Source organism: Hordeum vulgare, chromosome 5H (assembly GCF_904849725.1).
Source record: "Hordeum vulgare subsp. vulgare chromosome 5H, MorexV3_pseudomolecules_assembly, whole genome shotgun sequence".
NCBI lineage: Eukaryota > Viridiplantae > Streptophyta > Magnoliopsida > Poales > Poaceae > Hordeum > Hordeum vulgare.
In genome coordinates, this window is record NC_058522.1 from 432047238 (window position 1) to 432061860 (window position 14623).

Genomic DNA, 14623 nt, shown 5'->3' on the forward strand with positions numbered 1-14623 from the left:
TTTATCTACCAGTATTTAATCCTAGAAAGTAACGAGTTCAAGGGGCTTGACAACCCTCTTGCCCTCGTTGGGTGTAAGTGTTTGATTCTGTGTGTGCAGGTGCTGACGACGAGAATTTGGATGACACTCCTATTGGTTCGATAACCTTTGTTCTCACTGAGGGAAATATTTATCTCTACTGTGATGCATCCCCTATCCTCTTCAAGGAAATCTCAGCGCAGCTTACAAGTAGCAGGACGATTTTCTCGCGCCATTGTCGGGGAGTATAATCAAATTCTTATCAAGTTCCTTCACAAAAATTATCATTCACTTGTTCTACTTTTTATTTGCCTTTATATTTGCTTGCCTAAAAATATCAAAAACACAAAAATATTTATCTTTGCTAGTTTTCTTGTTTGCTTGTTATTATGGCTAGTTCTTCTCTTGTTCCATGCACTCCCGAGAATGAGGTGCTTAATTCTAAACAAAGGGTGTTAGAGCATATATCTCCATATGTGGTTTTGGTAATTGATGAAAATTCCTATGGACTAATGGTTGCCTTAAGTTATATTTATAGGATTTGTCCATAGGCACTTCTTGAAGTCCATCTGTTGGGTTCAAGGAGTTTATATGATGACCAAGGTGGTATTCAAGGTATTATCCAAAGAATGGTCATAGAGACATAGGGTTCATCAAGATCTCAGACAAAGAGTAAATCAAGATGATCAACACACAAAGCGTACAAGATGTACCGAGAGGGATCAAGTGATCCCATGGTATGTTAAGCATTGTCCATTACGTGTTTGTGTACTAACCCATGGTCTTCGTGAGAGTTCTGTGTGGGGGTTAGGTGTGTTTCCATGGGCTTGCGTCAAAGAGAAGATCTCATACAACCCATGAAGTATGACGTCAAGTTGTGATCGTATTATCCAAAGAATGGTCATAGAGACACATGGTTGATCAAGATCTCAGACAAAGAGTAAATCAAGATGATCAACACACAAAGCGTACAAGATGTACCGAGAGGGATCAAGTGATCCCATGGTATGGTAAGCATTGTCCATTACGTGTTTGTGTACTAACCCATGGTCTTCGTGAGAGTTCTATGTGGGGGTTAGGCGTGTTTCCATGGGCTTGCGTCAAAGGGAAGATCTCATACAACCCATGAGGTATGACGTCAAGTTGTGATCGTCATCAAGATTGCGATGTGCAAGTTCAAGTGGATCAGCACGAAGATATCATGCTTGAAGCTTGCCGTCCATTGTGGTGGCAATGGACTTGTGAAGATATGCTGAAGAGTGGCTCACCCATAGTGAGTATTGGGGAGCAATCAATTAGTCTTCATCAAGCCAACGCAATCAAGAAAGGTGGTCCATCTTGAGGAAGCCAAGATCATCATCATCTAGCTCAAGAGGACGAGGTGCAAGGTATAGGTCTGCCCTTGATAGGTTTTCTGTTTAGGATAGATTGCTATACTATCAAGGGGGGCTCTCAAGTGAGTAGCTTGATCGTATCGTTCGTTGAGAGCTCAAACCATTTGCATCCTTGCATCATACTTCTTGGTTCTTGTTTGGTGTTTCTCTTTGTGAGTTTTAGATCTTATGGTCATCTTCGTGACAAGCTCGAGTTCATCGAAAACGGAGTCCATATGCATCTACTATGATGTTTTCGATGTTGGAGTTTTTGTCGGTTCTTCATTCATAGAGGTCTCACATCTCTATATCATTGGCATTTTCATATCTGCATGGTCTTAAGATTTTCATATCGCTGTTTGGATAGCTCTTGTCGTCCTGAATCCAACAAGCTTGGGTTTGCTCGATTCGGAGCTCGTATGCGAAAGTTATGGCTGTTTCAGTGGCGAGCGGTAGTACCGCTGGACCTAGCGGTAGTACCGCTAGAGTTGGCGGTAGTACCGCTGGCCCTAGCGGTAGTACCACTGGTTGGCGGTAGTACCGCCACTGGTCAGCGGTAGTACCGCTCCAGGAGCTTAGTACCGCCTGCCTAGCGGTTGTTCGTGGACGGACCTTTTTGCGAAGACTTTCTTGGCGGTGGTAGTGCCTTTGCACTACCAGGGGCCCAGCCGTAGTACCGCTGGGGCCAGCGGTAGTATCGCTGGAGTGCCAGCGGTAGTACCGCTGCAGCTGGCGGTAGTACCGCTGCAATCAGTGGTAGTACCGCTGCAGCCAGCGGTAGTACCGCTGGAGCTCGGGCAGAGAGTGGGGGTAACGGTCTGATTCCTTCCCCCACTATATAAAGGGGGTCTTCTTCCCCCTTGGCCTTATCTATCCGTTGAGCTCTTGTTCTACCTCCATTGTTGACATTCTTAGAGCTTGCTTACTCTCAATCCCTCCAATGATTCTTGCTTGTTCTTGAGGGAAAAGAGAGAGGAGATCTAGATCCACATCTCCACCAATCACTTTCTCCTCTATGTGAGGGAAACCCCTTGGATCTTGATCTTGGAGTTCTTTGTGAGCTCCTTGTTCTTCCTCTCATATTTCTCCATAGCTTTCGTTGTTGTGGAGGGATTTGAGTGTGAGGGACTTGACCACTTCGTGTGTTTTTGCCATTGCATTGGTTGCATCGGTTTGAGTTCTCCACGGTGATACGTGGAAGTGAGAAGTTGAGAAGATTACTACCTTTGGTACTTAGTACCCTAGATATTGTTCTTCGCGGATGCTTTGGCGTCCTAGAAGCTTGGTGGAGTCTCGGAGCTCAATCATTGTGGTGTGAAGCTCCGGGCAAGCGTTGGGGCCTCCAATTAGGTTGTGGAGATAGCCCCGAGCAATTTGTACGGGTACCGGTAACCGCCCCCAAGGGTTGCCACGTGTACGGGTTCGGTGACCGCCCCCAAGGTTTGCCATTTGTACGGGTTCGGTGACCGCCCTCAAGGGTCCCTTAGTGGAATCACGGCATCTTGCATTGTGCGAGGGCTGAGGAGATTACGGTGGCCTTAGTGGCATCTTGGGGAGCATTGTGCCTCCACACCGCTCTAACGGAGATTAGCATCCGCAAGGGTGTGAACTTCGGGATACATCATCGTCTCCCTGTGCCTCGGTTATCTCTTACCCGAACCCTTTACTTATGCACTTTACTTTGTGATAGACATATTGTTTATTGTAATATATCTTGCTATCACTTAGTTGGTTATCTTGCTTAGCATAAGTTGTTGGTGCACATAGGTGAGCCTAGTTGTTTGTAGGTTTTGTGCTTGACATACTAAACGTTAGTTTTATTCCGCATTTGTTCAAGCCTAAACCTTAATTATTTTAAAGCGCCTATTCACCCCCCCCCCCTCTCTCTAGGCGACATCCACGTCCTTTCAAAGGGGAGGAGAAATTTTAAAGATGATTGGCATAGGATTTGCCATGCTCAAAATATACCAACTCATAGGCAATCCACCAACATTTTTCTTTGTAATATCTATGTGTGTATTACTACTTCGTATAGATTTGTGCTTCATACTATTAATGGTGGTAATTTCTTAATGAGTTGTACTTCAGATGCTTTCAATGCCATGGAAAATATAGTGGGATCACCACCTATTACTATTACTGAAACAACATTGACTTTGGAGCATGTTATGAAAAGGCTAGAAAATATTGAAAATGAAATGCCTATCATAGAACACATTGAGTATTTAGATAAAAATATTCACAATCATATTACTCAATTTGGATGAGAGGTAGGGATTACTTTGAAAACACTAAAAGAGAACGATAGAATAATTAATGAGAGGATGGAGCAAGGTCTTGCTACAATTGATAAAATTGAGGAAGCCATTGATATAATGAGTTTTGCCTTTACCTCCATTAAAACTAACACTAGGACTGCTCCCAATAAAAATCCCAAAGTTATGTATTTTCTTAAGCATGCACGTGTGAGACCTAATAAAGAAACGAAGATCTTAAAATGATTAGTGTGCATCCCAAATTTATAAACATGATAAAGGAACCTATCATCAAGACTCCTCTATTAATTACTAGAAAGCATGGTTCTATGATTGAGGAGCTAGATATGGGGGATGACAACACGTGATACAATGCACTCTGCCTAGCTAGGGACGTAAAACGATATCGCTTGTTGGCAGGCAACCCAATAGTTATCTTAAATTTTTGTTTTACCATCTGTCCTAGTGTGTTGACATGATTATTGTGACTGTAATGTTTGTGCTTTTATGTTTCGATTAGTGTTTGTGCCAAGTAAAGCCTTTGGAATGATTTGGATGATAGTAGAACTGATCCTGTGCAAAAACAAAACTTTTACTCCCAGTGCGGAATTTTTCTCATTTTACTGGAACGTCTTTTTAATATGAATTTCTTACACATAATTGACATACAAATTTCACAGTTTCCCTAATTTTTCAGAATTTTCGGATTTACAGAAGTATGGTTTTAGTGTTGATCACTACAGAATGTTTCATTTTAGATAGATTTTGTTTTTGCTTGCATAGTTTTCTTGTTTTGATGATAATATGCATTATATTGAGGGGTATAAGTCATGAAGAAGTTAGAATACAGTATGTTATGCAATAATTAAATATGAATCAATTTATAACAGTACCTAAAGTTTATGATTTGCCTATTATACTAACGGATCTCACGAGGTTTCTACTGAGTTTTGTGTGCTGAAGTTTTCAAGTTTTGGGTGAGACAACGATGGATGAAGGAATAAGGAGCGACAAGACCCTAAGATTGGGGATTCCTAAGGCACCCCAAGGTAATATTCAAGAAAGACCCAAGCATCTAAGCTTGGGGATGCCCCAGAAGACATCCCCTCTTTCGTCTCCATTCTATTGGTATGTCACTTGGAGCTATGTTTTTATTTATCACATGATATGTGGTTTTCTTGAAGCGTTGTGTATAAAGTTTGCTTTTATTTTAGCTCTCAAGGTCGTGGCACATACAGAATCGGGGTTGTCAAGAAGACGTCGTGCTTGCTTGGCTAACAAAGCCAAACTTAAACATGTATATCTCGGAAACCCATACTTTCTTGGTCTTTTGGGACACAGATCTTCCACCACACCATTCAACGCATTCTCTTCTAATTTTACTCGTCACCCCACTAACATTATGACACCGCGTCAATGATTCCTTTGCAAAATAAATTAGGAATTTTAAAGATGGACATGGCATAAGTTAGGATAGCTTGTACGACCAATTTGAGCAAAAATTCCTTGCCTCTGGCGGATAACCTTTTTTCCATCCACTAATTTTCATAATTATTCAATCAATAATGAATTGGAAAGAATCACTTTTGTCCATACCCACATTTACAAGCATACTAAAATATTTATCATTGAGAGCTTCAGTCACGACATTTAGAATTGTATAAATTTAAAACTTGTCTTTCGGCTTTGTATTGGGACTAAAAAAATATACTAGATTTTTCAATGCACCATTTGTCGCGATGCGGCACAATGGTCCTGTTTGAATACTCTAACTCGGATAGAGGTTAGAGTTAGATTCTAACCTTGGACTAACGTTGAACTAACTTTAACCAAAGAGGTGTTTGGATGGCAGAGTTAGATTGCCAACAAATGCACTTTTTCCAATCATTTGGCTCCTTTAACCAGGATTTGTGTGGTGGAGGTAGAGGGAAAACTAACTTTTCTTGGGCCCCACCTAACTCTAACCCATATAAGCACCTGTTGGGTGGGTTAATTCTTTTGGATGGGTTAGATGCATCTAACCAATTCTAACCCTCTTGTTTGGATGTTTTGGGGTTAGTTCAGTTCAACCTAACCAACTCTAACTCTAACCCATGGATCCAAACACGACCAATAAAAATCCAATACTGATTTCAACGCCTCTGCATTCATAACATTCGATCGCATAAGGATCAAATAGTCATAGGCAAAGAGGAGATTCGAAATTGATGGAGCATTAACCGTTTGTTCCTTTCTTAATTTCTTGTACTCCATCCGTCACAGTTTAAAAGACATGCACGTGTACCTAGATCATCAATTTTACTTATATAAAATATATTGTTTAATATAAAAATTATATCATTAAAAAATAAAACATCTAAAGTTTCTAATGATATATTTTTTGTTATATATGCCTCTTATTAAGTTGATTAATTTGACGACCTAGATACATGTGCCGGACTTGTAAACTGAGACGGGGGAAGTAATACAACCAAGATTGCAAATCTCTAGGACAACATGAGGTGAGGTCATGTGGTCATGAGGAGCCGTGGACACTATGCTTCTTAAGAGCACCAGCTGTATCCTCTCGTATTTTATTTTCACATAATTGGGCTTAAAAGACCAGCGCAGAGCATTGACGCATCGCGTGTAGCTCAAAGGAAGACATGATAGCTCGGTAAGAGTTTCTAAATGAGCTCACGGCTCAAGCGGAGGTAGCATAACATACTCGAGCGGCGCGCATTGCCTGCATCGATCACACCCTTCTTCCTTTTGTTTTACATACACTGCACACGCTGCCTCTGGCCCTGGGTTTGTGGCAAGCTATCTGACGCTGTCAGTTTTCTATTGAAGGTCATAGAAATAGGTGTCCAGGGTTAACCAAGGAGAAAATTACGCGTATCAAGAAGTATAACAGCTGTGCGATTCTGATGTTACTGCTTGGTCTGTGGTAGTACTAGTAGGAGTAGAATTTTGTTCTGGCCCAAGTTGGAGTATTTCATTACACAGACATGTACCAGTAAGCATCTTCCCCGGCCCATTTCCCGCTGCGGGTGCACTGCAATATTCACATTTTCCAAAGGGCAAGATGACACCCCCAAAGCCAAAGTGCTCAGGTTCACGGCAAAAACCTTCTTGTTTAGCAACACCGTTCGCCACTCTGCCGCGATCAGTGGGACGTGAATGCCTGCATGCACAGTGGTCACTTGACATAAGATGTTCTGCATGAGAACCACAGAAGCAAAACTATACTGGCGATGGAGACTTGAGCAACCGAGCATGTATCTGCATGTACGTACCGAGAAGATGTTGCAGTGGCCGGGGTCGGCGAGGTGGGCGAAGAGGTTGTCGAGGGGGCCCTGGCCGGTGTAGACGGCCTGGAACCAGAAGCCGACGAAGGCGAGCATGGCGAGGCGGCCGTTCTTGATCTCCTTGGTGCGGAGCACCATGACGGGCTCCGGCGAGCCGCGGCCCCAGTTGCCCCAGTCGAACCACAACCCGCCCGGGTACCCCACGTCCGGGGTGGGGTTCTTGCGGTTGGGGAACCGCGGCTCGATGTCGACGGAGCCCGGGTTGAGGTAGTCCATCCACCGCCGGCCCTCCACCCACCCCATGAGCGCCATCTGGGTCACGAAGAGCGTCCACGGGTCCGCGAAGTACTCGCGCTCGCCGGCCGTGTACCAGGAGAACTCCTCCATGAAGCCCCATTTCTGTAGGATCTCAGGGATCAGGATGCCGGCCACCGCCAGCATCGCCCACCGCCCGTGCATCAGCTCCGCCTGCGCGAACCACCGCAGCGACTCCGGCTCCGATCCGAACCCCAGAGGATCAAACCCGAAGTCTCCCGGAAGGCTGAAGGGAAATGGCAACACCGGAATGCCAGAGACGAAATGAAATCCAGTACTCTCCACGAAAGATGCATGATGGAATATTCAATATTGGAATGAATTGGTTTGGTTACCTGCCGTCGAGCCACGGCGGAGGGGCGGTGCCGGGGAACCAGACGGGCCTGTCGGGCCCCAGGGGCTCGCACACCGTGGACAGGCTGCTCTTCGTCGCGCCGGTACGGTGGCTACCGCCCCGCCGGACGGGAGCGCACGCTGCCGCTGCCGCGCCAGCAGTCTGCAGCGGCGGCTTCGAGGCATGCAACGCCCGGATACTGGCTCGACCAGAACATGCGGAAAGTTCAGCAAAAAACCCAGATGTATCGGACAGGGACTAATCGGAGTGTCGGTGATTACCTTGGTCGGAGGCTGCATGCTGCGAATGAGCCGGTGGGCAGAGGAGTCGCCATGGGAATGGAGAGAGGGGCGGAAATTGCACTGCGCCCGCGGGTGGGTTATCTGCTTGGAGCTGAGGATAGGGAGGGAGAGGGCGCTGCACTCATCGACCGCCAGCCAATGATGGGGCGCCAGGTGCCAACTGCGATTTTTTTTTATTACGGGCCAACTGTGAGGTTTTTGCCATCGTACAAACTGGCCCGTGGGCTTCTTCTAACTTGGATCCCCGTTCGTTTACGCTGAAAAAAAAGAAAAAGGATGCCCGTTCGTTGCTCACAGCTTTCTCAATGTCACTGAAGGAAACTAACTTGAAAGACTTTTCTGCTGTGAAAAAAGAAGTTTGACAGACTACTCCCCTAATAATAAATAAATAAAAATAGACAGACTAGAACTGTTTGACAATGGAAAAAAAAAATCACAAGATACTTGTTCAGTTCCTTTCTATCATATGTATATACTACTGACGCCTGACATAAAAGACACTTTATTTATATTACATTTGAAAGACACTACTTAGTGTCACAAACCTTTGTCTTTCTCAGTCAATAAGCTAGGTTCTCGCCTCCCTCACAAAAAAAAAGTTGATCCTCAGTTCTCACCCCCTGTGAATCCGTAAATCAGAGAGCATGCTGCGAAAGAAAATAAGAATACTCCCCTGCCTTTTCCATATATAATTTGAAAGCCAAAGAGAAAATCAAACCAAAAGAAGTTGTGCTGCCACTGCTTCACCAAAAGACTAGCATAATAAGATTTGTTCCACAAGAGACAAGGTGTTTTGCCTGTATAGCTGTAGTGCCGCTATTTTTAGACATTTTGACAGGCTTTGCAAACCAAAGAAAAAAGTTTAATTGTTGTTAGTGAAGTTTTAATCGTTTAATTGATGTGTAGAAATACAGGGATGAAATGTGAAAACAGATGCACCATTCTATGACACAGTATAGACAAGTCTTGGCCTCTTTAAATACACGCCTGAGACAGAGGGAGGTGTAAACAGCTACAAACAAAATTTCCTGTGTATGCAGTAAAACAAGACTAAGCTGATCACTGGATACTCCTAAATAGTACAGTGAGACCTTGAAACCGCCGTGTCAGAAACTGTAGTCGATATCAGAAATGTTCTGCAGTGTCGATTGTTTAACCATCTCGCGCCGCTCATTGTACAGGTCCAGGTTCTTGCAGGGCACAGGGAAAACATAGCCGATCACCTGCCCCTGGACGAAGGAGCACTGGAAAACATGGTGCTTCTTGTCAAGTATGCCAACTGACATATCATGGAAAGTAACATTCCTCACAGGGATCTCCGCGCTCCCTTGTATCCTGACGGGTACCCGCACCCTTTGCCCATGGATTGACGTATAAGAGATGTTACCGACAACAGGAACAGCCTTCGGGTCGAACAGTTCATCTGGGTGCTCATTATAGTCGGTCTTTATCACGATGCCAACACGGACATTTTCTAGGGTTATGTTTCTGTAGACAATGTTGTTTACATAGGCCCCTCTTCCAGGGGCAGTCTTTATCCTCACACCTCGCCGCGAACTCCAAATGTGGACATTCTCTACCAAAACGTTTGAGACACCACCAGACATCTCGCTTCCTATAGACACGCCAGCACTGTCCAGAAGGGAAAATAGATTAAACATGTAAACAAACTGATCTGGCAAACTTTGACTGATAATGATTTGAGAGAAATTCAATTGTACATGAAAAGCTTCTTGTTTGGCATTAACTTTCTTATTCACCATTCAAGTTAACAAATCGCTCAACTGATAAATTAACATATAGGCTAATGCAGTGAACCAAAACAAATGAATTACCTGACCATGGAGCGGATTATGACATTGCGAATAGTGATGTTAGTAGATGGACGCCCATAAGCAATTCCATATTGATCCCAACCACTCTTTATAGCTACTCCGTCATCACCAACAGAAATATAGCAATTTTCAATCATCACATTTTCACAAGAATCTGCATAAGCAGTAAAGAGTAACTGAGAATCTGAATGGAGTATAAAATGTTCCGAATCATATGAAAAGAAATTAAGAAACAAAGGTAACATGGAAATACAAAGTTGCAGGGTTCATATTGTCAATGAACATAATGAGGCTAAACTGTTATCCGGTCATTGAACAATGTAAGCAGTGGCTGGAAAGAATAAGAGCTCAGGAATCAAGTAAACCGCAGAAGTTGAAAAATGACCTGGATCTATCCCATCAGTGTTTGGAGCCCCAACAATTGGAGCCAGGATAGTAGTTCCCGAGATTGTAACATTCTTGCAGTCGTATACATGAAGTGTCCAGAAGGGAGAATCACGCAATGTGATGTTAGAAATAATAATGTTACTTGACCGCATGAGCTGAACAAGAGGACCCCTGGTGTGATTGAGGAGCTTCTTGCGAAATTTGATCCACCAACTTTGGCCTTGTCCATTTATAGTGCCATTGTGACCTATTAGACAGATAAACACATGATGAGTCTCAACTAACTAAATGTCTGACAAATTTCAGGACAAATAGGTGATAGAAAGAATATTTAGCAATTAAATTAGCACATTACAATCATGGCTACACGCATTCATGGTTATTCTGGTAAGAGGTAACAATATCTTCATATGAATAACAAACAAAACCGTTGGTCTTATATTCCAAATAGCTAGAAGGAGGCCTCATAACATAGGATCGTCCAACATACTTCCACACTGGGAATTATGATGATTTTATAAGACAGGTGGTCACAAATTCTGATACTTCATTTTTCCAATTTCACTTCTGTTCCTACGTTTAGCAATTAGTGTGTTAAAGGAGGTCTCATAATATAGGATCCTCCAACACACTTCCACCTTAAAGTTAAAGTCCACACACGCCACAATATGATAGCAGCCAACATTTTGCTTTTCCTTGCTTTAATTTCAGAATGCAACCAGAAATTTAAAAGTAATAATTAAGCATTGAAATGAACTAAGCAAGTAAGCATACACAGAAAAAACATAAAGTTCACTATCATGAGAGTCAAAATGCAACAAGAGGAAACATACAATATTACCTACCAGTTATAATTACATCCTTCAGGTCTTGACCATGTATGAGGCTCCCATATCGAGGTCCCTTGTGCTCTCTTCCATATCCATATGATGGTAATGGAGACATCAATGGCCAGTATCTTTCATCCTTACATGTAAGCAACGCAATAAGCTGTCAATGTTGACTTATTGGAAGAAAATGCACCAAACTGTAAAAGTTACAGCCAAACGATAAGTAACAACATCCTAGTTCAACTTTCTCTGAGGTTGAAACAAAATGACATCACTGTAATTTATTTACAGCCTAAGCATGAGTGGACAGGAACAGTGTCATTCTAGTGGTAATGTGAGTCATTAATTCATTATATGGTTTAATGATTTAACTATACCACGACTACACTTATGACTGGTCATACAACCTTGTCAAAACTTGTACTGTGAAATTAAGCAAGCAGATGGAGAGTGCAGCTGAAATTCCTCACCTGGACCCCCAGGATCTCAGCGCCAGCAGCGAGGAAGAGCGTCATGTGGCTGGTGAGGTTAAACGGCGCAGTGAGCCACCGGCCAGCAGGCACGGTGAGCCTCCCACCGCCCCTCTCCGAGATGGCCGCCACCGCGCCCTCGAAGGCCGCCGTGTTGAGCGTCCGCCCGTCCCCGACGCCCCCAAACTCCCTCAAGTCGTACACCGGCGGCGAGGCCACCCACTGCCCCATCGCTGCGGCGGACGGCGCGCGCTTGGGCATGGGGGGCCGGTTGTAGAGCCGCAGGCGGCCCATGGAGGTGTTCTGCCACAGGAAGACGAGCACGAAGCCGACGAGCCAGAGCGCGACCAGGTACGCCCTGTAGGACGGCGAGATCGTCGGCGGCGCCCACCGCCGGTGGTGAAACTGGTGCGCCCCGCGGCTTAGCGCGGCGCGCGGGGAGGACAGCACGGCCGGCCCGGCGGAGGCCGACGCCGCCGCCGCTGCGGCGGCGGCGGCGACGGAGGCGCGCGGGGAGGAGACGCCGACGGCGATCTCCGCCATCGGATCCGGTCGTCGCGGGGGCGGGGGCGGGGCGGGGGCGGGGGCGGGATCTACGTGCTACGCCGCGCAGTACCAACCGGTTGGTGCCTCTGTCTGGGGGCTACTACTAGGGTTTTGCTGCCCATGGGGGTGGGGGAGGAAGCGGGAGCGCGGCGGTGGTGAGCCGGACCTCGGGAGCACTAGTTTAAAAAGGGCGGGAGGCGGTGAGGTCACTGGCACTTGAGCGCGGTGGTGAGTGCTTCCGCCTCGGCCGTGGGGTTGGAGGAGGAACCACGACGACGGCCAGCGAGACGGCGGAATGACCGAATAGCCCACCCTGCGTACTGCCGTCAGCCCGTGCGGGCCGTCGGATTGACTGACTCCAGTTGCCGTGGCTCTGTCTGTTGCTGTCTACGCTTCCGCTGATGCTGAAGTACTGCTCCCTCCACTTCCTCTTTTTCGGGGTTTTAAGAACATATGATCCCTTAAAAACCATAAACTGTAAAATAATCGTTCTTTTATGGTTTTGAACGCAAAATGTTCATTTTAGATCGTGCAAAACGGTTTGTCCTGCCTTGGGCGACGGAGCGACGGCTGGTCCGGTGACGGTTGATTGACGTTGCGGCGGTAGATCAAAGTAGTCGGTCAGTCGGGGAAGGGGGGATTTCACGTAGGTTGGGTTGGTGCGTGGCTAGACATTTTGCATCTGGGTTTACATCTCCAGCAGTTAGATATGTCCAAGTATTGTATTTTACATCACTTGAAGCAGGTGATGTCAGTTTTTTTACATCTATATTATTTGTTGGAGGTGCGTTTTTAAAACTCGGAGATGTAAAAGTTAGTTATTTTACATCTATATCATCTATTGGAGATGCTCTAAGAAGTATTCCCTCTTTTTCGTCTTTTCGAGTGTTTTTAAGCATCTCTAGCAGATCCCGTAAAGACCTGAAATGTAAAATAACTATTCTTTTACGCTTTTGAGCGGAAAAAAATCGTTTCAGATCCCACAGAACGGCCGGTGCCAGAAAAAAAAAATCTTGCTCGCTGTAAAAAGGGAAACAAATCCAACCCCCTAAAAAAGAAACCCTTGTACGTTAGATTCCCAGTTTTGCCCTGTCCTTTTCGGTTTCCTCTATCATACGAAAATGGTTGGCGGGAGTGAAACTTCAGCAGAAATCACTCCCGCGGTGTTGAACGGCCTATACACTGCAGTGTCGGAGCTTCGGCGGGAGGAGGCGGATAAGGAGGCACGCGAGCAGGAGGCTCCACGACGTCGGCCAAGTAGGGGCATCACTCCACCATAGCAGTCTCTTGGAGGTCGTGCGCGCCTCCGGCGCCTCACTAGGAGTGGACCTGGTCGTCCGATGCAGTGGCTGGTGAAGGCATGGTCGCGGGACACCATTGCAAGGTGGGCCTCATTGAGCCGCATGATGGGGCGACCACGGCACCAATGTCCTCCTAATCGCTGATGGGTGGTGGTGGCCGCGGCGGCGGAGTCCTTACCTTCCTCCTCCACAATGGGGCGCTCCATGATGGGCTCCTTGTCCGCCATTTAAAGGGTTAGGCGGTGGCTCGCTTGCTACTTCTAAAGCACTACTCCCGAGTCAACATGGCGATGAGATGGGAGCGATGAGAGACACCTACAAAAGAGCACGAGGAGGAGTTATGACACAGCAGTAGTTCATAGGGGGTCCGACGTAAAGCGAACTTTTACGGGGTCTATTCTAGCGGGGCACGCGCCATACTGTAAAAATGTTTTACAAAATACCTTGAAACAACTATTCAGTATAAGATTTTACTAGATCTGCTAGAGATGTTCTTGTTTGAAACAACTTTTGGTCTATTCTTCTTCTATCTTGTCAGTACAAAAAACTAGTAGTAACAAAAAAATACATTTAGTTCTTAGACTACCCGTAGACACACAAACAAGGACTAGATTCAAGAAGATCCATGGAAGACTAACATCGATTCGGATCCTATGAGATATTTTTGATTTATTGGGATCATCTTACAGATTACATGGGTTAAGGAGGAAATAATAAAGTGTAGACAACGTTAGCATGGTCCTCTTACTCCTTCATGCATTGGTGGATTTTACATTGAAAAAATGGCATAACTAAATATGAACATAGCTATATATGCATATTCCCAAAACAATGAGTCTTAGAAACACTCCCTTTGGTCCTTTTTACTCCCCATATAAGATTTTTGTGTGAAGTCATATTTTGTTAAAGTTTGCATGAAAGTTAAATTCATGGGGTGTCTAATGATATTGATTTCATATTGTGAATGTTGATATTTTTTCTGTAAAATTGGTCAACTTTACAAAGTTTAACTTTAGAAAAATTATCATGTGCGGAGTAAAAAGATGGGGGGCAAAAAATTAATAATATAAGGTCTTTAAATTGGAAAGAAGGAAATGGTAGGGAGTTAGGGCAATTCGGATAATTCACTGTAAGCCTATTATTATATGTAAAATGTTGATGTGACACTTAACGATGTCCTCGACTAAGGGGTACTAGCCTGTGAGGCCCGCCGATCATTAAAAGGAAGGATGACTGAAGCTGTGAACCCTGGCGTAAGTGAGATGGAAACCTCCGAAGACTTGGCATGTACTTCAAGGACTTCTCTATAGCCAGGGTGTTGGCTACCGACCATTGGTGTAACCTAGGTGCCCCCGATGCATATATAA

The 14623-nt window shown here is 45.0% G+C and overlaps 2 protein-coding genes across 2 annotated transcripts; both read right to left on the reverse strand.

Moving 5' to 3' along the window:
- Positions 1-6501: 6501 nt before the first annotated feature.
- LOC123397504 (photosystem I chlorophyll a/b-binding protein 6, chloroplastic-like) lies at positions 6502-7978 on the reverse strand. The gene is made up of 4 exons (XM_045092033.1): positions 7867-7978; positions 7587-7784; positions 6925-7477; positions 6502-6812 (listed from the first exon to the last, which is right to left on the reverse strand). The coding sequence occupies exons 1-4, from the start codon at positions 7917-7919 to the stop codon at positions 6795-6797; spliced, it is 822 nt and encodes a 273-aa protein (XP_044947968.1). The 5' UTR covers positions 7920-7978; the 3' UTR covers positions 6502-6794.
- Positions 7979-8759: 781 nt separating this feature from the next.
- LOC123397503 (probable polygalacturonase) lies at positions 8760-12315 on the reverse strand. The gene is made up of 5 exons (XM_045092032.1): positions 11410-12315; positions 10955-11075; positions 10108-10356; positions 9723-9876; positions 8760-9519 (listed from the first exon to the last, which is right to left on the reverse strand). Exons 1-5 carry the CDS (start codon positions 11950-11952, stop codon positions 8994-8996), a joined length of 1593 nt encoding a protein of 530 aa, XP_044947967.1. The 5' UTR covers positions 11953-12315; the 3' UTR covers positions 8760-8993.
- Between the last annotated feature and the right edge of the window lie 2308 nt (positions 12316-14623).